Source organism: Trichoderma gamsii, assembly GCF_001481775.2.
Source record: "Trichoderma gamsii strain T6085 chromosome Unknown Scaffold_41.2, whole genome shotgun sequence".
NCBI lineage: Eukaryota > Fungi > Ascomycota > Sordariomycetes > Hypocreales > Hypocreaceae > Trichoderma > Trichoderma gamsii.
In genome coordinates, this window is record NW_020171378.1 from 268,246 (window position 1) to 290,172 (window position 21,927).

General features: G+C 52.2%; 8 protein-coding genes across 8 annotated transcripts; 4 read left to right on the forward strand and 4 right to left on the reverse strand.

The window, feature by feature from the left end:
• Positions 1-860: 860 nt before the first annotated feature.
• On the forward strand, positions 861-1,653 carry TGAM01_v209039 (hypothetical protein; the record flags this gene model as incomplete). Its single annotated transcript, XM_018803465.2, has 2 exons — positions 861-1,097; positions 1,159-1,653. Coding segments are annotated over 2 exons (732 nt in total), but the record flags the coding sequence as incomplete, so codon positions are not given.
• A 506-nt stretch (positions 1,654-2,159) lies between these two features.
• TGAM01_v209040 (hypothetical protein) lies at positions 2,160-2,635 on the reverse strand (the record flags this gene model as incomplete). The annotated part of the gene is made up of 2 exons (XM_018803464.1): positions 2,160-2,585; positions 2,633-2,635. 2 exons carry the CDS (start codon positions 2,633-2,635, stop codon positions 2,160-2,162), a joined length of 429 nt encoding a protein of 142 aa, XP_018663502.1.
• A 505-nt stretch (positions 2,636-3,140) lies between these two features.
• TGAM01_v209041 (hypothetical protein) lies at positions 3,141-4,100 on the forward strand (the record flags this gene model as incomplete). Its single annotated transcript, XM_024550473.1, has 2 exons — positions 3,141-3,600; positions 3,874-4,100. The coding sequence occupies 2 exons, from the start codon at positions 3,141-3,143 to the stop codon at positions 4,098-4,100; spliced, it is 687 nt and encodes a 228-aa protein (XP_024404807.1).
• Positions 4,101-5,828: 1,728 nt separating this feature from the next.
• On the forward strand, positions 5,829-7,411 carry TGAM01_v209042 (proline dehydrogenase; the record flags this gene model as incomplete). The annotated part of the gene is made up of 2 exons (XM_018803462.2): positions 5,829-6,535; positions 6,595-7,411. The coding sequence occupies 2 exons, from the start codon at positions 5,829-5,831 to the stop codon at positions 7,409-7,411; spliced, it is 1,524 nt and encodes a 507-aa protein (XP_018663500.2).
• A 478-nt stretch (positions 7,412-7,889) lies between these two features.
• Positions 7,890-8,687, reverse strand: TGAM01_v209043 (hypothetical protein; the record flags this gene model as incomplete). Its single annotated transcript, XM_018803461.1, has 3 exons — positions 7,890-8,207; positions 8,265-8,387; positions 8,535-8,687. The coding sequence occupies 3 exons, from the start codon at positions 8,685-8,687 to the stop codon at positions 7,890-7,892; spliced, it is 594 nt and encodes a 197-aa protein (XP_018663499.1).
• A 1,033-nt stretch (positions 8,688-9,720) lies between these two features.
• TGAM01_v209044 (hypothetical protein) lies at positions 9,721-12,211 on the forward strand (the record flags this gene model as incomplete). The annotated part of the gene is made up of 2 exons (XM_018803460.2): positions 9,721-11,230; positions 11,286-12,211. The coding sequence occupies 2 exons, from the start codon at positions 9,721-9,723 to the stop codon at positions 12,209-12,211; spliced, it is 2,436 nt and encodes an 811-aa protein (XP_018663498.2).
• A 1,838-nt stretch (positions 12,212-14,049) lies between these two features.
• Positions 14,050-17,466, reverse strand: TGAM01_v209045 (hypothetical protein; the record flags this gene model as incomplete). The annotated part of the gene is made up of 1 exon (XM_018803458.1): positions 14,050-17,466. One exon carries the CDS (start codon positions 17,464-17,466, stop codon positions 14,050-14,052), a length of 3,417 nt encoding a protein of 1,138 aa, XP_018663496.1.
• Positions 17,467-18,025: 559 nt separating this feature from the next.
• Positions 18,026-21,568, reverse strand: TGAM01_v209046 (bifunctional P-450/NADPH-P450 reductase; the record flags this gene model as incomplete). Its single annotated transcript, XM_018803457.1, has 4 exons — positions 18,026-18,907; positions 18,961-20,911; positions 20,964-21,324; positions 21,403-21,568. 4 exons carry the CDS (start codon positions 21,566-21,568, stop codon positions 18,026-18,028), a joined length of 3,360 nt encoding a protein of 1,119 aa, XP_018663495.1.
• Between the last annotated feature and the right edge of the window lie 359 nt (positions 21,569-21,927).

A 21,927-nucleotide genomic window follows, 5' to 3' on the forward strand; every position in this document is an offset into this window, starting at 1 on the left:
AAAAAAAAACATCATNNNGGGTAGAGGGTGAGGGAAGTGGGAAGGGAAGTGAACAGGTGGAGACGAATAGGAAAGAGCTGGGAGGGGAAAAAGAAGGAAGTGGAAGGTGTATTAAGATACTAACAAACAGGATGGAAAAAGCATAGTGGAAGGAAATGTCAACATCAGATAGACTGGCCCTTTTACTTGATAGTCAATCACGACATGACTTGTACATGCATAGTAACCGACGTGTGTCAAAGATTAAGATGAAGAGTAGAGAAAGTAAAACTATATAATGCCACGCTGTTGACCACTTCTGTTGACCATCTCGCCTCATCACCAACCCTCACGCAGCTTCAAAGTTCCAGTGTTGGCATCATGAAGCACACATTCTCTTCACTGGCCGTTCTGGCCCTGGCCCTATCTACTTCAGCCGTTGCCTCCCCAGAACCTCAACTACTGGTGCCGGGACTCATCGACACAGTCGAATGTATTGCTGTGGATGTCATTGCCGAGCTCATCATTGGGGATCCCTTGGCAATTGCCTTTTGCGAGGCCGTTGCGCCTCCTACCAAGAGCGTGATCAAGACCAGCTTCACCACCGTCTCGAGGCCAACTACGGTGACAGTGACAACCACCAACAACAACCGCCGTCCTACCATCACCAGCCGCACCATAGTGTAAGTATACGATTTCTAACATCTCTTACATACGCATCTGTCTGACCATGGAATTGCAGAACAACCACCAGCAGCCTCTGCACTGCCCAACCCTTCCCAACGCCTTTCAAGCGCCGCTATCTCCCTCCCATTCCCAACTGCGTTACTAAGTTCCCTACGCCAGACGTCACCAAGGCTTGCTCGTGCCTGAGTCTCCCGATTCCAACCACGACAATCACCAGAACCGTCACCATCAACCCTGTCGTCACTGAAACCAGAACCGTCGGTCGCACTGGCGTTCTGGACCCGGTCGTTAGGACCAGCACAATCACCAGGACCCAAACAGTGAGAGCCTGCCCTGCGCCAACTCTCTGCGGTAACCAGGGAATCGACTTTGCGTACTACACCAAGACTGTTGGCGGCGAGTTCGCAGACTTCCACCCCGAAGCGTACAAGGTAAGTTGGAATATTTCAAGTGTGCAGTTTATATGGTGCTAATACCACGCTCAAACAACAGCTTCGTCAGCCACGATATCAATCATCCACCAATGTCATCGGCGGCATCAGCTTCCAAGACGGCGCCGACAAGAGCGTCTACGGCTCTCCTCCACTGCCAGAGTCAAACTTTGTCCTCAACCACCGCGGATACATCTACGCCCGCCAGACCGGCACTTACACCTTTACCCTGACCAGGGTCGACGACGCTGCCTTTGTCTGGGTTGGTGCAGCGGCATACTCCGGATGGACTGCTGCCAATGCCAATTTGAAGGTTGTATATAACAACGGACCTGCGCAGGGCACTTACTCTGTGAATCTGCAAGAGGGTCGCTACTACCCATTCCGCATCTTTTACGGCCAGGGACCGCGCACCGCCGAGTTTGACGTCAATGTGAGGGCGCCGGATGGCACCACGTTCTTGTCGTCCAACACGACTGGATCGCCTTACTTGGTCCGGTTCTCGTGCGATGGGTTTTCGACGCCACTATTTGATCCTTTTGGATTCGAGTTTTAAAGGGTGAAATTTTGCATGGTATTTGCGAAGATTGGTCATTTTGGAGGGAAATGTTTATATTCGATCCATTTGTCGTATAACTAGTATATCTTGGGATGGATATAATGGTAATGATTCTGCGATGTGAAGTGGGGGGATGATTTTTTGATTTGGTTCGCTTCTTTCCTTTGGCTGTGGTCTCTGGCTGCAGCTGGAGGCCTTCTTTTACTATACTTGAGTATGAACTCGAAGCTGAAGATATGTTTATTTCCAATTGATCTCCTGGTGATGTCTAGTGGCGTAGATGATTGCCCTTGATTTGCCAGACTCGACTTTTCTTCTGCAGTCAGTAGCAGTGGCTGGTTACAAGTGCCTCAAAAGTGTACAAGAAACTGGATGGCTTGTGGCAAGTCAAATACAGAGTGGTATTATGTATGACTCACTAATCTACCAAAGTGAACAGACGTGACGCAATAACAAAAGGGTATGCAGTTCATGAGAAGCAGCGCGAAGATTCTCACTTCACCTCAAGCCCTCTCATCGTACAGCTCCTCATCCTCCTGCGGCCACTCCACCGGAAACGCCACATCTTTTCTATGCGGATTCACGTCATCAAACATAAACGCAACGATGCTATTGTCCTTGAGCCCGGCTTCTGTCACATTGCCAAACGCATCCTCGCCAACATTCAGCACCTTCCATCCTCGGGAGGGGTCGGTAGGCACCCGGAGAACCCCGTATAGGATATTTGTATTCACGTCTGGTATCGGCGTTTTCTTCTCTGGTGCTGAGCTTGATCTTGTCAGACCGTCGGGGTACCTCTCTCTAAGAGCTCCCAGTAGTTCTTCGGTCAAGGCTGAGAATGTGTCCAGAGCATCAACAAAGAGGAAGATTGTGTGAATGCCGTATTTGAATCGGATAGAGAGTTTCGCATCATCAGCATCAGCGGGCGGCTACCAGATTTAGCATGTGGCAATTCCCGTGTGAGGGGGAAATATACCATTTTGACGTGACCAAATGAGTTTTTCACTCTTTACAACAAAGTATCCTCGGGTTCTGTCAAAGTTGTCTCTTGACCGCGAAGAATAGAGTAAAGCGTGATGTATGTGGTTCATCAAGAGTCAACTGAGATGAGTGACGAAGTGTTGGGCGCGGAGTCACGTGAAAGCGCGTTAAGTGCTTGCCTTGCAGGACAAAATGTAGCGACATGGCACACGGAAAAACTTGCGATACGGGGGGCAGCTTCTTATCCTTATCGGCATTTGATATGCTACTACTTTGTACATAGCTTCATGCAATTCGACAGTTTGGAGATGCAATTGCTGTAGCAGATCGGAACAAATCAACAGCACACGCTCGACTAATCAGAAGAGAACGCCAATTCGCAGAGGCTCCTTTTGCGCCTGGGGACGCCGGGCTCTCGTCTGCAATCGAGGCTTTACGGACATCGAGCTCTTCGTAGCTCATCGCAGCTCGACAGCTTACCGTCACAGAACACAGCAACAGCCATGGCGAGATCCTCCAGCAGCGACGGCATCCTCCTCAGCGCGCCTCGCTCAAGGGCCGCCAATGCCCCTCAGGCCCAGCCCGCGTTCCCAGCCGAGCCGCATCCCCGACTGGCCATCATGACGCCCAGCCGCCTGCTGCTCGGCTCCGTGGCCTCCAGCTTCGTCGGCTTCAGTCTCGGGGCCGTCCAGGGCGGACAGATGGCGCAGCTGCGGTTCCGGGCAGAGCACGCGCACAAGATGCCCGACACGACGGCGGGCTGGTACTTGTACCACAAGTCCAAGAACTATCACGCCATGCAAGGCGGCATCCGCGAGGGGTTCCGCATGGGGCTCAAGACGGGCTTCTGGAGCCTGATGGCCCTGTCGCTGGAGAGCACGGTGGACCGCTATCGGGGCAGCAGCGACATGTTTTCGACGGTCGTGGCGACGCTGACCGTGGCGGGGGCATTTTCACTCTGGCGTGAGTTGTTCCAATTTCTTTTTGTTCTTTCGCCATTCTGGAATCCCTGCTTTGCGTTACGATTTGTTTTCTTCCCACTGGCCTAAAGGTGAATGGAACCAGACTAGTCAGGTCTGGCTTTCACCGGCTGTCAGAGTTAGTTCCCCACGCTTATGATATTGGCTGGCAATCATCGGAATTGAGATCGCGCGGCGCCAAAGGAGAAAAAAAAACGAACAAGCTACAAATAGGCCAGAAGAGGAAATCATGACCGTGGGGACCATTAGCTAACAGAAAGCCGACCATCGGCCGGCACCTGGCTTACAGATCGATTCTCGCTTTCCACCGCTGCGCGCACCGCAAAGTACGGGCTGGTCTTTGGCCTGGCGTACGGAGGGGTCCAGGATCTCGTGGGCTTAGCCCGTGGCAGACCGATTGGGTATGTGGAGCTGATCCGACGTCGGTTTGGGTCTGGGTCACGCGAAGGCGAAAGGAGCGACGACGACGATGGCCATGTCTAGAACCAACCGCCATCCGTAAGCAGCCGCCTTGATACTGCTGGAGTTTCTGATCATCTTGTCTACGAAGTCATGGCTGGATGGGCAACGATGTCAACAGAAGACGAGGCCAAGAGAAGCGACACGAATGCGACGTCATGTATTGCGTGCAGACGAATCAAGACATGTCCGGCACGTCCATTGCCGCCGCTGATCGTGTGCTGCAGTCGATGAGCTCAGCAGCTTTGATGGTGCTTGGACCGAAGCACAGCTCTCATTCCAGCTATGCAGCCATCATACAGCTACGATGCATATACATCTGACCAACCAACGATAAGAGAAGGGGGAAAGTTGGAACTATTGCCGATATCATGGATCGCGGGCTCAGGCGCTATTCTCGCGTGCATTGAAAATACATACTAGCGATGCCATTCGCTGAGATGACGCATAACAAGAGGCCAATTGATGCTTCCTGATGTCATGTACCACCACTCTGTACTACCACCGCATGAATCAGATCACACGTTCACCTGACAATGCCGTGCATCCCTTTGCAGGGCCATCTCTCTTTCACTCGCATTATCTCGCTTGTCATACATGACCCCATAGCCATGTAGCCCTGCTGTATGTGCTACCACCAGCATCAGTATATCCAACTTCGTGCCTGTAATACAGACGAAGCAAGCCGGCACGCTGGGGAAATAGCGTGGGGGGCACCGTAACAATCGAAGGAAAAGAGCAATCAATTAGAAATTAGCGGCACCGGCTCTCCAAGGGTCTGTGGCCTTCCCGCAAAACCCGCAATTTTGGCATCGCCAGTCCCAGCTCCAGCGCCCTTTTAGCATCGCGCCCAGCTCCACGCCGCACGCCGCCTCCAGCTTAGCCCGCGGCTACTCTCGGCTGCATCCCAGCAAATGCCCACGTGATGCGTATCTTCGCCCCCTCTCCTAAACTTACAGGCTTATCTCCCAGCTGCGCGGAGCCCCATCCCCAGCACGGCATATCGAGTTTGATACTGGGCTGGGCTGGGCTGTATCTGGGATGCGTTCCTGCTCCTCCCTGTGCAGCGGCCTGACACGGAGTTTTGTGGAGGAGGCGACCCTTCTTTTTTTTTCTAGGCAGTTCAATTAGATTAGGAACTAGTAGTACATCTCCGCTGTGTTTTGCGTGTAGCGGTACTTGTGTAATCGAAGCTTTGCCCATGCTTTGCCGGCAATCGGAGGACGAGTGACCATCAAACTGAGCTTCTAGCCCTGGACCAGACAAAACGAAACGAGATCTCGCCTCTCTTCGGCCCTCCGTAGCTGCCGGGTGGCTTTTTCGAATCAGGGCCATAGATAGCGTCCTTCGTGCCTGAGCCAAGGCCGGGGAATAAATGTTAATAAAAAGGGACATTCCGTTGTTTTCCATCCTTCGTGTCGAAGCTTTTCTCTCGACTACCTTACTTATATATACCTGCTGACTGTCTTATCTCTCCCCCTCTTCCTCACGAAGCCTTCCTAACATCTTCCTTATCAACTCGTACCTGCATTGAACCTTTGCAGAATAGAACTGAGTCGTATCTCCAGCGGCTCAAACTATATATATACTTGCATTGCGTATTGTTGCGCCACTAAAGCAAGCCTCGTCTTACACCCACCGCGTCAGCCACTTACTTGGAGACCATCAGATCTCACACTCAGATCTGCTTTGCTCTCGAAACCGCAGCACAAACCACACCTGATACAGTGCATCTCTGTCGGTCGGCCTATCATGATCTCCGTCCCAGGTCGACGGGCGATTCGCCTGCCCGGCCGCCGGACTGCCTCCCTCTCTTCCACCTCATCCATTTCCCTGCTCAGAACCTCATCGCTGGCATCACCGACATCATCCTCATGTCTCTTCGCCATGGCAAACACAACAAGAAAGCACCACTCGCGGCGCAGCATCCACTCGTCTGAGCGACGCACCTCCACCGTCGCAGATCTCCCAGGCACATTGCCTCCCATCCCGCCTCAGGACGTGGCCGCCTCCAACCGCGCGCCGCTCTCCGTCCTGCCGCTCAGCATGATCCTCCGATCGCTGGCAACAACCGTGGTCTCGTCTTCGCCCATCCTGCTGCCTCCTTCGTTGCGCATCATGGTGGCGCTCGCCCACGCCAAGAACCCCGTGCTGAATCCGGACATGAACCCCCTTCTGAGATTCTTTTTGAAAAAGTCCTTCTACGCCCAGTTCTGCGCTGGCGAGAATGCTGCCGAGGTGCGGGCTACCATCAGCCGGCTCAAGGACATTGGTTTCACGGGTGTCATTCTGGGCTACGCCAAGGAGGTCGTCTTGGAAAGCAGCGACGCCAAGGACATGGCCAAGGCAAACTTGGGCGAGGAGACGGCAAGGGATATTGAAAAGGAGATTAACCCCTGGAGAGATGGAACTCTGGAGACGGTTCGTCTGGCTGAGCCCGGTGACTTTGTCGCTCTAAAGTAAGCATCTGAATAATTGTTATATATGCATGAACAATTGCTAACAAAACCACCCTTAGGTTTACTGGTGCTGGCAGTCTGGCTCTCCATCAGCTCAAAAACCGACTCCTGCCTTCTCAGCACCTAGGCGAGTCCATTGACGCCATCTGCGAGCTCGCCCGTGACCGAGGCGTGCGCCTCCTTTTCGACGCCGAGCAGGACATGCTGCAGGATGGAATCGACGACTGGACCATGAAGTTTGCCCGCAAGTACAACGACTCGCCTGAAACCGCCACAATCTACGGCACGTACCAGGCATACAAGAAGAACTGCCCCGCCGTGGTATCACGGCATCTGGCCGATGCGCAAAGAGAAGGTTTCACTCTCGGCGTGAAGCTGGTGCGTGGCGCATACCTGGGCTCGGATCCGCGAGAGTGCTTCCACGACACCAAGGAGGACACAGATGCCTGCTACAACAGCATCGCATCGAGCATCCTCGCCAGGCAGTGGTCTGCCACCGTCCAGGGAGAAGGCGAGTTCCCCAACGCACACATCGTCCTGGCCACCCACAACGTCGAGTCCGTACGACGCGCCAGAGCCATCTGCGATGCTGGCGGCGCAAAGTCGGACATTGCCTTTGCCCAGCTCCAGGGCATGGCCGATGAGGTGAGCTGCGAACTGGTCGAGGCCAGCCAATCGGCCCAAAAGGAAAACGCAAACGCTCGACCGCTGCCCGTGTACAAGTACCTCGTCTGGGGCACCACCGGCGAGTGCATGAAGTATCTGCTACGCCGCGCTCAGGAGAACAAGGACGCCGTTCAGCGCACCAGGAACGGAAGAGATGCCATGTGGGGAGAGTTGGTCAGGCGATGCAAGAGCGTCGTCGGTATGGCGTGAGTTTGATAGAGAAACTAGAGCATATGGGTGTATAAAGACGCGATGGGTTTTGGAAAGGAGTTTTTGGCAACATGGGCCTTTTAGTTTTCTGTTTTGTTTTGGATGCCAGCGATAGTTCACACTTTGGAGTCTGGTGATTTTAGCAACACTAAAGGAGAAGTCGGTAGTAGAGTGATTGATAATTAGAGTATCTAGCAAGGTACGATGAGTACATCACGGGAGATAATAGGGAATTGCAGAGATATAAACTTACCTTTTGCGCATTTTGATCCAACTTTTGTTCATTCTTACTCGCATTGTGTTCATTTGTCAAATCCCTTCGTCTAGCCCCTTCGTCTTTTCCTTCCTCCTCTGGCCCAGCCCGCTGAGCTTAAGAAAAGGAGCATACAAGCGTGTCCAGCAAAGAGGCCTGCAGCAATGAAATCGCACTTATGCTCTCCGCTTAATATCCCCATCCATTAGCACTCAGTGAGACCTCTTACAGTCCCCGCAGAGCCATGCCACTGAGGACCAGCTTCTCAATCTCCTCACGCTTGACCACCTCGTCCTTGACAGCGTCTAGCCAGGCTAGACCATTAAGCTTGTAGTTTTTGCGAACGGTCTTGACATCTGCGATACTTGAGATGCTCTCATCGGTGGGGGGCACAATGTCTCCTTCAATGTTGTCCCTTAAGTGTTGGTAAATAGCGTCTGCTGAGGTTGGGACGGGAGTGGTGTCGCTCGGAAAGGTAATCTTGACGACGAAGAGGTCGGTGGTGGATGGTGAGACTCCAAAACGTCGATATGCGTCGGAAATCTACGGTATATGCAAATTAGCTCTCTGAGGGGTTGTCGGTATGATATGAGTGCTTACGTTGTTGGAAGCACTCAGCGACACGACTGTTTCTGAATGCACATTGGGCGTCTTGAGCGCGCCATGGGCTGAACTGTTTACTGCCTTGAATATCGCCGAGAGTAGGTGAACGCGCGAGACAATCTGCTCAAAGTCAGCAATCCCGACTCTAGTCTTCAATCTGCCTTGTCGCCTCTTATGTTTTGCTCGAAAGTGGATCGATGAGCCTCAATGGCACAGCTATGCATCAATGCACAGCACCGAGTCAGGCTTCTAGGCATCGAAACGTACCGTAGAAGCGTCGATAAAGGCATATTCGAAGTCGGCATTTCGCGCGAGCAGCTGCTGGTGCAGGAAGCCCGAGTTGCGGACGTTGCGGAAAAGCGCGAGGTGGATCTTGTAGGACGGCGGCACGTGCTCAAGCACGACTGTTTCGAGAGACATGGCGGGCAAGGCAGAGGAAGCTGAATGGTTGAAGACTGAAGCTGTTGCAAGATTCTGTGTTGTAGCAAAATGGCGATGGTGGGGTTGAAACTTGGTGGGGTGTTTCTCCGTATGAAATGTGGAATTACACTGTAGCTATAGGTATAGCCATGTGAAACTGAAAAGCAGAGAGATGAGCCGAGCCGAGAAAGAATATTTATTGTTTCAATGACTGTCTTTATATGATGTCCCTGAACATATATTCATGTAGTCTCGGATGAGAAGGTACCGGGAAACATGCATATATGTAAAAAGACAATGAGAAGTCCAGATTATGGAAAGCAGGTTGTATGACATGGATGCCAGTAACGTCTCTCGTCTGAATTAATTTGCAAGTTGGCTTGATTTAATATACTTGCGTCTAGAGTCTATGTGATCAAAAGTAGAATAAGGGAATCGATTATTACACTAGCCGTATATATACCATTTGCATCGCCCCAGAGGTTCCGAGTTTTGCTCTTCTCATAAAAGGTGCAAATGCGCAAATTCTACAAAGCAAAGCAATTGCCAATTAGAGATCTGCACATAATTTACAGGATAACAACAACAAGATGAACCGTATTCCATTGCTGAATCTTCTGTCTGTCAAGCATGATAATCGCGGCAGACAGACGGGGTTAAACTTGCCTATTTCGTACAATCCGGCCGCTGTATCTAGGACTAGTAGTCAAGTGGAGTTTGCAATATCTAAGGTACCTAGGACTACCGGGAAACAGATCGGCCCCACGATGCGGGAGATATCCCGAGCATTAACAAACCTTTAGTCTTCCGTAAACCTTGACCTACACCAAGTGACCATCCAAAAGTCTTCTTGTTCTTATAAGAAGTCAAGTCCTACTCCAATTCTCTAGCTGCGCCCAGCCACAAACTTTCAGGTAGCATCGAGTCATCGGCCAGAGCCAAATCCGGCGCCGTGGTTGGACGATGAAGCCTCGCAGGCGGCACGCAAGGCATCCTTCCAAGGCAGCCACATGCAAGCTGCGCGAGCCAGCCAATGTGCGGCCAAGACGTATATAAACGGCAGAATGATGCGCATTGCAAAAAGCATGTGGATTTGTTGAGCCGCACAATTGCTGTTTATCTCTGGCAACAAGGTGCAATTCCAACGCGTCTTGACTTTCCTCCATTCATCCATTCATCCATTCATTCACCGCCCAGCATGCGCTTCAGCGACATCACAGACATTGACGGCGAGGCAATCTCCGACTTTGCCTGGAAGTGGCGCTGCAAAATCTTTCCCGTCAAAGAGGCAGCCTTCTCCAAGAGAGCCGCCAAGAAGGGCAAAGATGGCGTCGCAGCCGATGGAGCTGATGGCAACGACAAAGACCCCAATTTCGGTGCCAGCCCCATCATCAAGACCCTCTACGACAAAAACACTTCAGACCTCCACTCGCGCCACGAATGGGTCGATTATCCGCCCAAGCAAATGTCCAAATCGGCTGCTCGGGCTCAAGACCGCGTCGCCATCAAAGTGTACAAGGTCAGAGACCACCGCAAGCCCTGCATCTCAGGACGCGTGCCCCTCAAGTATTTCAAGATTGAGATCCAGAATCCTACGCTGGTTGCTGCGCTGGCGCCGATTGTGAAGAAGGAAAACTGCCATCTTGATGTTAATGAGGCTGCCAGCTTTGAGGAGCCCTTTCGCAGCCTTTGGTTCTGCCAGGATGACATCAAGGAGCTGCACAAGAAGACGGATGCCTCTGAGCCGCTGAAGTCATATCTGAAGCTCTTCATCCAAGTTCTTGACGATCTATTCCGCGAAATGATGATCAAGAGGCGAAACATCCAGACAAGTCGCCTAGTTGACTTTAGAACAGCCTGGACACTGTTCCCAAGAGGCTCAACCGTATACAGCTTTGGAATCAATGCTGAATTCCTCGCCAAAGTTGAAAGCACAGACTACGTCAGCTCAGCTTCGGGAAACGCACTGCAAATTAAAGTCAAGATTCTCAAATTCAACGGCGAAAAGTTTGTCTGGCAAGAGCGAGTCCTCCCAATCGGAGAATTTGATGGCAACAAGCCGGTTCTCGAGCTTGGACACTATCCACTAGATTTCCATCAAGACGCTGAAGACATCAAACGACGTCTGACCGTTCGCGGCCGCAAAGTGCTTGATCTGCAAGGCCTCGAGTATCGCTTATACAACGGAATCGCGCTGTATGATGGCCGCGGCTGCATCGAGAAGCACAATGTCGAGGGTCGCATTCTCCTCGATGCTGTTGGGTATAACAAATATCACCTAACTCAAGGCAAGAGAGAAAATGATAAGCAGGCGCATGTGAATAATGACCAGAGGAGATGGGGTTTATATGACACGGACTCGAGCTCGAGTTCTGATTCCGATACGGACTTGCTGGACAATGAATCGGAGAAACGGGCTGCTGTCCGACGACTAGGAGAAAAGGATTTTCAGAAGAATAAGCAGTATATGGAGTCGCGAGCAGAGGACATTTGCTTTATTTCTGCAATGCTCGGCGGATATGCCTTGAAGAACAAGATGTGGAGTAAGTGATGATATTCTCAAACAGCCAGCGATTTTAGCTAACGATGGATCCAAAGTGGAATTTTACATCGAAGACGTCGAACCCATGATCTGGAACGACACGGCGTATTCACACCTCGTCTACGACGACCAGCAAAAAGACCTCGTCCTCTCCTTTGTCCAAAACCACAACCCCCACCCCCTCACCTCAGCCTCCAAAGCATCTTCATCCGCCCTGACAGTGTCAAACTCCCGTCCCACGCCCCTCGAAGACGTCATCGTCGGCAAAGGCCAAGGTCTCATCATCCTCCTCTCCGGCCCCCCCGGCACCGGCAAGACCCTCACGGCAGAAGCCGTCGCCGACCGCACGCACCGGCCTCTCTTCTACCTCCAGGCAGAGGACCTCGGCATCAGCGCCTCAGATCTCGGCGCCAACATCAAGCGGGTGTTTGAAATGGCCACGGACTGGAACGCCGTGATCCTGCTGGACGAGGCGGACGTCTTCATGGCCGAGCGCAATCCCAACGACATTCGCCGCAACGAGCTGGTCAGCATCTTTCTGCGAGAGCTGGAATACTTTCGTGGCATCATCTTCCTCACTACGAATCTCTATCACACCATCGATGCAGCTTTCCGTAGTAGAGTCAGCTTGCATCTTCTCTTCCAGTCGCTTAGCAGGGACGCGCGCGAGACTGTCTGGCGTAAATTCCTGCAGCGAATACCAGAATTGAAAACCCTTGGTCTGACGCAAGATGAAGAGATAGATGAGGACGTCCCTGCGAAAGACGTAGCATTAGATACACCACTTGGAGAAGCTGACATCTACCAACTGTCCCTGTGGCAGCTCAATGGCCGAGAGATTAAGAATGCGGTGCGCATGGTGCAGAGCTGGTGCGGCCACAAGGAATATGCAATGACGCTGGATAGGCTGGAGAGTGGAATAAAAGTGACGAATCCGCATGCGTCTAAGGAGCATGATGTCGATGGGGACTTGTACGATTAGATGGCACAGTTGACTTACACGGTCTTAGCACAAGTCATCACCTTGATTTTCAATCTTGGTTGCAGCAGTACGAGCTCGTATATGCGGAAGATTAAGTAAACTAGTTTCATTGATACATATCGGTCCATTTCATTCAATATATTTCTCTCTCAAATTGTCACCTGTTACGTCGGTAGTTGCCCATCCTCTCAACCTCAACTCAACTCCCGCATCCCGCTCCAACTTCCCCTCCCAGAAAGTGCAACCATCCCACATCCAGTAGCAAACTCCGTTTAATTCAAAAGGCCCCATTCCTCCATGACGTTGTATCCAATGTGAAAATTGATAGATGGTGTTGATCCAAAGTAAAGTCGGAGACAGTCCTGATCCCAAGAGCGCGCCGCATCTCCGATATCGGGCCTGCCGAAATGGTTGCTTTTGGAGTATAAGAGCATCTCCAACTTTCGACGGGAACCAAAAGAACCGTCTTATATGTCATTGGTCAGCGCTATCTGCCCTCGAAACCAACAAAACCTAAAGCAAAACATTCACTTCATATCTCATCGCATGTCCTTCACTTCTCGTTCCATTCTCATATCCTCATCCATACTCAAAAACACCAGAAACATCCACATCATGTCCAAAACCGAGGGCGCCACTTACACGCACGGCCACCACGCCTCCGTCCTGCGCTCCCACACCTGGCGCACCGCCGCAAACTCCGCCGCCTACCTGCTCCCCCATCTCAAGCCGTCCATGAAAGTCCTCGACGTCGGCTGCGGCCCAGGCACCATCACCGTCGACCTGGCCGCCAATCATCTCTCTGAGGGCCACATCACAGGCCTGGAGAATGCCGCCGCAGTGCTAGTCCAGGCCCGCGAGCTCGCCAAGGAAAAGGGCGTCACAAACGTCGACTTCGTCGAGGGCGATGCCAACGCGCTGCACTTCGCCGACGAGACGTTCGACGTCGTTGTCTGCCACCAGGTGCTCCAGCACGTCAAGGACCCCGTCAACATCCTGCGCGAGATGCGCCGCGTGGCCAAGACGGGCGGCATCGTCGCCGCGCGCGAGTCCGACTTTGGCGGCTTCATCTGGTATCCCGCCGTCGACGGCATGCAGGACTGGCTGGCCTTTTACTCGGCCAACGCGCGGAGCAACGGCGGCGAGCCCAATGCCGGCCGCATGATCCACGCCTGGGCCAAGAAGGCCGGATTCTCACCAGATGCCGTGACGAGCGGCTCCAGTACGTGGTGCTACAGCTCAAAGGAGGAGGTTGCGTGGTGGAGCGGCCTGTGGGCGGAGAGGACCGTGGCGTCGTCGTTTGCCAAGACGGCGATTGAGAATGGCACGGGCACGCAGGAGAGGCTGGACAAGGCGGCGGCGGCGTGGAGGAGCTGGGGCAGTGAGGAGGAGGCGTGGTTTTCTGTTCTTCATGGCGAGATTATCTGTCGAAAGTAGTGATAGATCGTGAAGAGGTGGAATAATAATAAGCAATAATGAGAAATGGGGCATGCCGATACAGGCACCGCTATAAACCTGATGTCAGTTCATCGGTAACACAAGATCTCACAATATCACAATGAAGAGCAACAGCGTAACAGCTCATATGAGATAGAACTAAGGTACTGAGCAGCTCATTCATCTTACATCATTTTCCGTCTATTTAACCGTCTTCATCACTAGTCTGCTCGTTGATACGATCAGTCTGGATTCAAATTCCAAATGAGCCACGGCTTTTACCCTGTTAAACCGCCTGCGCCTATTCCTTCCGAGAGGAAATATTAACCTGCCGTCCTCATAATCATAATACACAAATCGCATTCCCTCATCCAAGATGTCTAATATACATCGTACGCGCATCACTTCTTAAGCCGTTTACCGTACGTTCTAGGCCTCTTTCCAAACTTCTTTCCGTCAGAAACGCTGTCGACCGTGGGTCTTGGCAGCCGAGAAAGAAATAGCTCGGTTTGCTGCGTCGCCATACTCTTAAGAGGCGCCTCAGCACCCGCATTCTCCTTTGAGCTATCCGTAGGTCCGCCAAGTCGTGGGACTCGCGGTGTGTTGGCAGAGAAAAAACCCGCCTTTAGTCCTGTGGAATCAGAGTTGCGTCGCATGAACTTGACTGGAATGAGCGACTTTGGTGCTTTGGTGTCCGCTGCAAACGATACTCTGCGCTTTCTTACACTTGCCGGCCGCTCTTCTCGAGCCTCTGGTTGGGGTTCTTCCAGGGGCTCTTCCACTGCTTCTTCCATGGGGTCCGATAAGAGGTCTGCTATGAGATCATCTATAGAGCCTTCCATGACAACGTCAGAATCTGTGCGTCTTCGTTTAGCTACGCGCTCCTCTGTCTCCTTAGCTTCCGCTGGCGCTGGCTCTGCAAGCGTCTCGGCCGACTCCACGGTGGTTGATGCCTTTGGTGGTCTGCCACGTTTCTTCGTTGAAGCCGTAACAGGCGCAAGAATCAGAGGGAAAGGCTTATCCATGGCTGAAGACTTTGGCCTGCCCCGTTTCTTTGCAGGTGTCACTTCTATCTCCCAGATATCTGGGACCGGCTTGGCCCCCAGATTCTTATCCAGAGCCATGCCCTCTGCTGGGTCTTCCATATGCTCAGTACTCGAGCCTTGTGGCTCAGCCTCCTCGATATTCGCAGCAATCTCTGGGTCCGTAGCTGTATTCAAAACTCCGCTCTTAGGCGGTCTACCTCTGCCTCGTTTCTGGCCAGGTGCTATGAATGGAGAGGCATCTTGTTCTTCCAATACTTCATCGTGTCCAAAAGGTTTTTTTCGCTCCATGGTTTCCGCGGTAGATGGTACGACATCTGCAGTGGTTGATATTTCAGATTCTGCCTGCAGTTCTGGTATAGCAGCTGCTTCGGGAGCAATCGCCGATACTGCGTCGCTTTTCCGTGGCCGTCCTCTTCTGCCCGTAGTTGGCGTTACGGTTGGCGTTTCGACAATATATGGCTGGGGTTCAGTCGTGGGCACCTGAGCCGTGTCGCTTTTCCGTGGCCGTCCTCGTTTACCCGGGGCTGGTGCTAATGTTGATGTTGGCACTGCTGTTTCGGTAGCGGATAGTGCATGTTCGTCGGTAAGATTTCGCGGTGTGCTCATCACCTCGCTCTTTCGCGGCCGCCCTCTTCTGCCCGGCGCCGGCGTTGGGTTTGCCGCTTCGGTGGCGGTCGAAGTGTGCTCACCAGTGGGTTCGTGTGCTGTATCAACCACTTCGCTCTTTCTGGGTCGTCCTCTTTTGCTCAGAGATGGGGTTGAAGCTGATGTTTCAGCTACAGGTGGCTGAGATGGGTCAGTTGGCGCCTGCATTGCGTCTACCAGAGTGTTCCGTCGAGGCCGTCCTCTTTTGCCAGCAGTTGATGTTGTAGTTGGAGTCTCTTCTGCAGGTAAATCGGTCTCCCCTGCGTGTGCCTGTGATTTGTCTTCCACTCCACTCTTGCGAGGCCGGCCTCGTTTGCCTGTTGCAGGTCTCGTAGCTGGTGTTTCTTCTGCGGGTATATCGATGACTTTGGTGTGCGCTTGTGACTGATTTTCTGCCTCACTTTTCCGGGGCCGGCCTCGTTTGCCTGCAGCTGGAGTTGCAGCTGGAGTCGCTTCTGCGGGTATGTCGGATTCTTCCATGTGCACTTGTGGTTTGTCTTCCACTTCACTCTTCCGAGGTCGTCCTCGTTTGCCTGCAGATGTCGCTATTGCTTCTTCTAGGGGTATATGGGATCCTTTGGTGTGTATTTGGGGGGTGTTTTCCACATTACTCTTCCGAGGCCGGCCTCGTTTGCCCGGGGCTGCTGCAGCTATTGCTTCTTCTAGGGGTATATCGGATTTCTCGATGAGTATTTGAGGCTGGTCTTCCACTTCGCTCCTCCGAGGTCGTCCTCTCTTGCCTGCAGCAGGTGTCATAACTGGTGCTTCATCCATGGGTTGATCGAACTCTTCCATCTGCGCTTGTGGTTTGTCTTCCATTTCACTCTTCCGGGTTCGTCTTCTTGTGCCTGCAGCAGGTGTTGCAGTTGGTGCTTCGTCTACGGGTATATCGGATTCTTGAGGGAGTATTTGTGACTGGTCTTCCACTTCACTCTTCCGGGGCCGGCCTCGTTTGCCTGTAGCAGGCGTCGACTCACTAGTCGCCTCAGGAGCTGCCAACTTTGGCGGCCGACCTGCTCCTCGCTTCGTTGATGATGCTGTCGTCAGCTCTGCAATCTCGCTCTTACGCGGTCGGCCACGTCTTCTAGCAGCCGGTGTCTCTTCAGCTTTGTTGCCCTCAGCACCATCAACCACTGCCTCCTCCACCACTGCCTCCTCTACCACTACCTCTTCTACCACCACCTCTTCTGTCACCTCATCTTCTTCAACGACAACCTTTTCGCGTAAAGCCAACTCAGCCTCCGGCACCAAATCTGGCAGCTCTGCTGCTGTATCGCTTTTCCGTGGACGCCCAGCTTTTCTCGGAGCAGGAGATGGGGACGGCTCTCTGCTTTCATCCTCATCCATCTCATCCTCACCAATCGTAGGTCGCTCATCAAATTCCGCCATGAGCTGTTGCTGTACCTCAGTATCCGGTAAAGGTTCTTCACCAACAACATCCTCGGGTTCGCAGTCGTCATGCTGTTCATGGGCATCGGCCAAGAAATTTTCCTCCATCTCGCTATGATCGGTCTCTTCTGCGCTGATAGAAGGAGATTCCGAATCAGGAGGCGTCAGTTGTGCTGCTTGCGAGTGAAGCGCCTGCATATTCACATCCATCTGGCTTTGCGCCGCCAGCTCATTGTTGCGCAGCACTTCATTCACAACCTGGCTTGCCGTCATGGTGCCTCTCGTTTCATCCATTTCCGCAGGCACATTCAGTAGAGAGTAGATGGGATCATGTAGATTGGAATCCCTCATAAGCGCAGCTTGCTCCTCGAATCCAGCCACGGTGTCTGAGACGCGGCCTCTGGTTGGCGGCTCCATGTCATAGTCGTTTGTGACATTTGCTTCCGAAAACTGTGCGCCGCGGTCGTGATCCTCCATGAGCCCTCGAAACGATTCCGCCGGCTCTTCTTGGGCGATGGCTGAATACTGAGACTGAGGCGAGGACCGGCTCTCAGTGTAATTTGCCACCTCGGCTGGCTCATTCACTCCCATGCCGTCCTCATAGTCATAGCCCAGCTTTGCCTGCAGTGCCTGGGTAGCCAGACTCGCAATGACCGCCGCATCCTCAGTGTCCAGCCCGTCATTCATCTGCCAGTAGTCCGCGAGGGGTGACTGCTCGTCCAGGGGGTTGAAGTCCATCGTATAAGTGTAGCGGGGGATGCTGTCGCCCCTCGCCATTAGACGTAGAAAGACGCTGATGCCGTCATAAAGGCCGAGACGTCAGCCGGCAGATGCACAAGAGGTTGCGACGGATGACAAAGGCATAGAAATGCATGCGCCTCGCTGAAACATGGATTTTTTGCCGGAGCCTCGAGCCGCGTAAATTAAATGTGAACGCGTGTTTAGATGTTACGGGGCCGAGGGGACGCGCCCCTTGGAAGCGATGCTATCGTCACGTGATCTTCAGTGACGTCGCCGCTATCAGGCCATCACAGCGGCCTAAGCAGTCGCCTATAGCAGAAAATCCTGGTTTCTCATGAATCGTGTTATTTATTGTGGTTTCACAAGTCTGAGAGATTTTAATCATTTATGCCTAGGTACTCTAATATCGAGAAGTGCTTATTGCTGATTTGGAAAAGACAGCTTCGTTGCAGCTTGAGCTAGGTATTTGTTGCAACTTTGAAGGCATTAAAATGACTGACTGACAGTTCAACTCGTCACAACTTCCAATACAACATGAATATGTGCCATAAAGTGATCAAGCAGCAAAGATCTCCGCAGCATAGCGCGCCTTCTCAAACCGCTTAAACCACTCCTGCGGCGTAAAACTCTTCGAGGTCGCATCCTGCTCCGCCATATACACCAATTTCATCACCGCCTCCTTCACCCCCGACGCCATCCTCACTCCCCCACACACGTAAATCTTTGCGCCGGCATTCCAAAGCCGCAGAAACGCCTGTTTTTCCGCCAGTAAACTTTCCTGGACGTATCCTTTCCTAGTGCTGGGCTGGGAGCCAGCGTCTTCCTCTCTGCTGTAGGCGCGGAACACCTGCACGACGCCAGAATCCTCGAAATAGTCGAGCTCATGGTGGTACAAATCGTCATCCGATGATCGGCATCCGAAAAAGAGCGCGGCGGGCGCGAGCTCGGTTCCATTCTGTTGCTGGGAAGCACGCTCTTGGATGAATCCCCTAAATGGTGCAACGCCCGCCCCTGCGGCGACCATGATGATTGGCACTTTGGAAACATCGGCGGGCATTTGGAAGATGTTTTTGACCGGGCGAGTAGCCACATGGATCAAATCCCCCGGTGTTAGATTGGCAAGATAGTTGGAAGCCACACCGAGAAAACTCTTCGTTCTCGGCGGAGTAGGCGGCTCGTCTAATATCGAAAACGTCAAGCTGGCGTGATTCGGCTCCCACGACGGCGAAGATGAGATAGAGTATGTCCGCAGGCGGAGAGATGGCAAAAGGGCTATAAAGGTTCCAAAGGCGAGGGGAATGTCTGCGAACTCCTCCAGCAAGTCAAGCAATGAGACTCTGTTTTCGTGGATGCCCTCTGCGTACGACGCCGTAGCTAAATTGCTCAATAGGTGTTTCGTCTTCTGATCAGTAGCTGCCGCTGCAAGGACTCGAATATCCTATCTATTGTTAGTTTGAACTATAAAAGGGAAAGAAAGATGTAAAAATATACTCTTGGTGTGGCTGGTTGAGACAGCTCAAAATATGAACTCAGCAGCTCGTGCGCCGTCATCGACGTTTCAACCGGTATATGAGCATATTGCTCCCCCGAAGCCCGCACAACAGTATCCCAAGCCAAGCGGAAACGTGACAGAACCCTCTTGACGTCCCTCGGTGGGTTTACAGGAAGAACAAGAAGGTGGTCGCCAGGATGATATGACACCCCCGGAGGCAGCTTCATATCCAAGTGCATCTTCTTCCCAAGGGCAGCTTCCGTGGTCAAGCTCCGTGATTCCGTCACCGTTGCCTGCACCAACTGGGAATACTGCCTCAGTTGTCGTGGCTGAGAGACTTCAAGCTTAAGCAGCGAGTTGATCAGTCGAGTTTCCCCATCATCGTCTCTTCCTCCCTCGTTCTGCGAAATTGCCGGCCAAACGACATCAGTGGTCCATTTCTCCAGCTCTACAAAGAGATCCATTACTGCGGCGTCTGCGAGGCCCCTATCAGCAAATCTGTCTGCTCCGGCCTTTTCGAGGAGATCGTCAATCAAGATGGGAATCCGCTGAAACGTCGCCACCCAGTCGCGATGTCCACAGCCAAACACCGTGTACGAAACCCCTTTCAAAGATTCTGGCTCAGCTTTGTTCAGCCATTCAAAAAATTCCACAGCGTTATCCGAGGGCGAGCCATCGTAAGAAGCAGCAAGGATGATCACAGGCTCGGATTTCGGGAGGTCGTTGCAGGCTGCGTTCATTGGCGCAATCTTTCTTGCGTAGAATCCATGAAGAGCAGCGTCTGATGCCAGTCTGTACGCCAAAGCCTCGCAAGTACCGCTGTTTGATCCATAGAGAATCGTCAGTGGTTTTTTATCGCCTTTGTCAGCCTGAGCCGATGACATTGACACGGCAGAGTCCGACCTGACGCCTTTTGCTTGCGTGCCTAATGACTGCAGCTCAGACTGAAAATCTGTTGCGTTTCCACCGCGCCTGAGTTTCGCCTTGACTCTAAAATTTTCTGGTTTGATCGTCAACGTTTCTCTAATTTGGAGCTCGTACGCCGGGTCTGCCATCTCCAATACGAAATTTTGGAGAAGCATCGCAATGATTAGAAGCGCTTCCTGAGTTGCAAATGCCCTCCCGATGCATCCTCTCATCCCGTTGCCAAATGGCTTCCACGAATTGGGCGGCAGCTTGTTGAAACTTTCATCCAACATTCTTTCCGGTTTGAACTCAGCAGCGTCTTCGCCGTAGACGCCCTTCTCTTGATGCAGCAAGGACAGTATGACCGTAACGGAGACATTTGCTGGGATCAAGTACTTGCCGCCAATCACCTCATCTTTGTCTGAGCCCAGAATGAAGCCAGGAGCCGTAGGCTGAAGACGCAGAGTCTCTTTAAGGGCCGCGTTAAGATACGGTAGTTTGGAAAGATGCTGTACTGTAATTGGCTCGCCTCCAGTTACCTCGTCAACTTCCTGGCGTGCCTTTTCCAATGCCCGAGGATTTGTCAGTAAGTAGTAGAAAGTAAACGATAACAATCCAGCCGTAGTTTCATGTCCGGCGATGAGGAATGTTATCATATTATCTATGATGGAGTCGTCGTCCAAGCCCTCGCCGGTGTTGGGGTCGCGGCCGTCTAGAAGCGCACTCAGAAGATCGTGGAATTGCGATCCCTTCTGCTGTTTTCTTTCCTGTATAATTTTCCGGCACAGTCCTCTCATATAGGCCGTATCTTTCTCATATCGGTGCTGCGATCTCTTTCGGAGAGAATTGACGAAATGCGGTAGGGATGCCTGGGTGCTGGACTCTTTCAATATCCTCACCATACTATGGACGAACGGGTGCAGCACCACTCCATTGTGAAAACTGTTGAATCTGTATCCCATTGAACACAGGGCTATCGTATCGAGGGCGAGACGAGTGAAGTCTGAGGTCACATCAATAACATACTCTTCGCCGTAGCGAGCCCTAGCTCTCAGTCAGTCCTGTCAAGCACCAGGAATCAAGTCAAAAAGCTAACCATTTAAGACACAGCTGCTGCGCAAGATCCTTCATCTCTGGAAACATGTCCCGAATCTTGATGGTCCCGAAAACGGGCATCAAGATCCGATGGGCGACTTGCCAATTGCGCTCATCGTTCCTCGCAGTAAAGAGCCCATCGTGAACGACGTAGCGCAGCTTGTCCAGCTCGGCTGCTACCACTTTGTGGAATCTAGACTCATCGCAAAGTTCAGTCACAAGCTCGGCGCTTGCCACGAATATGAACAGTTCGCCTCCGATTGAAAATTGACATATCGGTCCCAACGGCTCGATAATCTCAATCAGAGAGGCCAGCGGATATTCAAAGTCGATTTTGTGCAGTATTCCGATTACCGGGAGGCCTTGTACAAATGCACATCAGCAAAACCCTTTCTTCTAAATGACTGATTATATATATTGTTGAGTTGGGATGTAGATACCTTTGGGCTTTGGAATTTCGACGAGGTTCAATCCGTTCACAGTCCTTGTTTGGCGTTCACTCTCGCGTCTCTGCGGGGGTTCGTTTGCTTTGTTAGTGCCCAGCTCTGGTACGTCATCTCCATATTGGCCCTTCAGTTTCGTCCTCAGTCTTTGAGTATATCCCATTTTCTATGAAAGAATATTTTAAAAAAGCAAAAGAGCGGTTTGATGTTTCCGTTCGGCCCGCAGCATTTTGTTGGACAAACAAGTTGCAAGTTGAGAGCCAGGCCAGGTTGTTCTAATAGAAGTAGCTTCATGTTCTATGCGCTACCCTATGTATGTAAGACATTTGCCCATCAGCACTTATTTCAGCCACATGCATCCTTCTGTAAATTCTCCCAAACAACTGGTAAAGCTTAGAATTAGAGCTTACACCGCGGCGATGCCACACGCGGCACGTTTGCCGTTGATGGATCCCGCGGACTCCGTTTAAACAGACTACAGCGATCTTTCACCATTCAAGACAGGCACATATCCCTGATTAA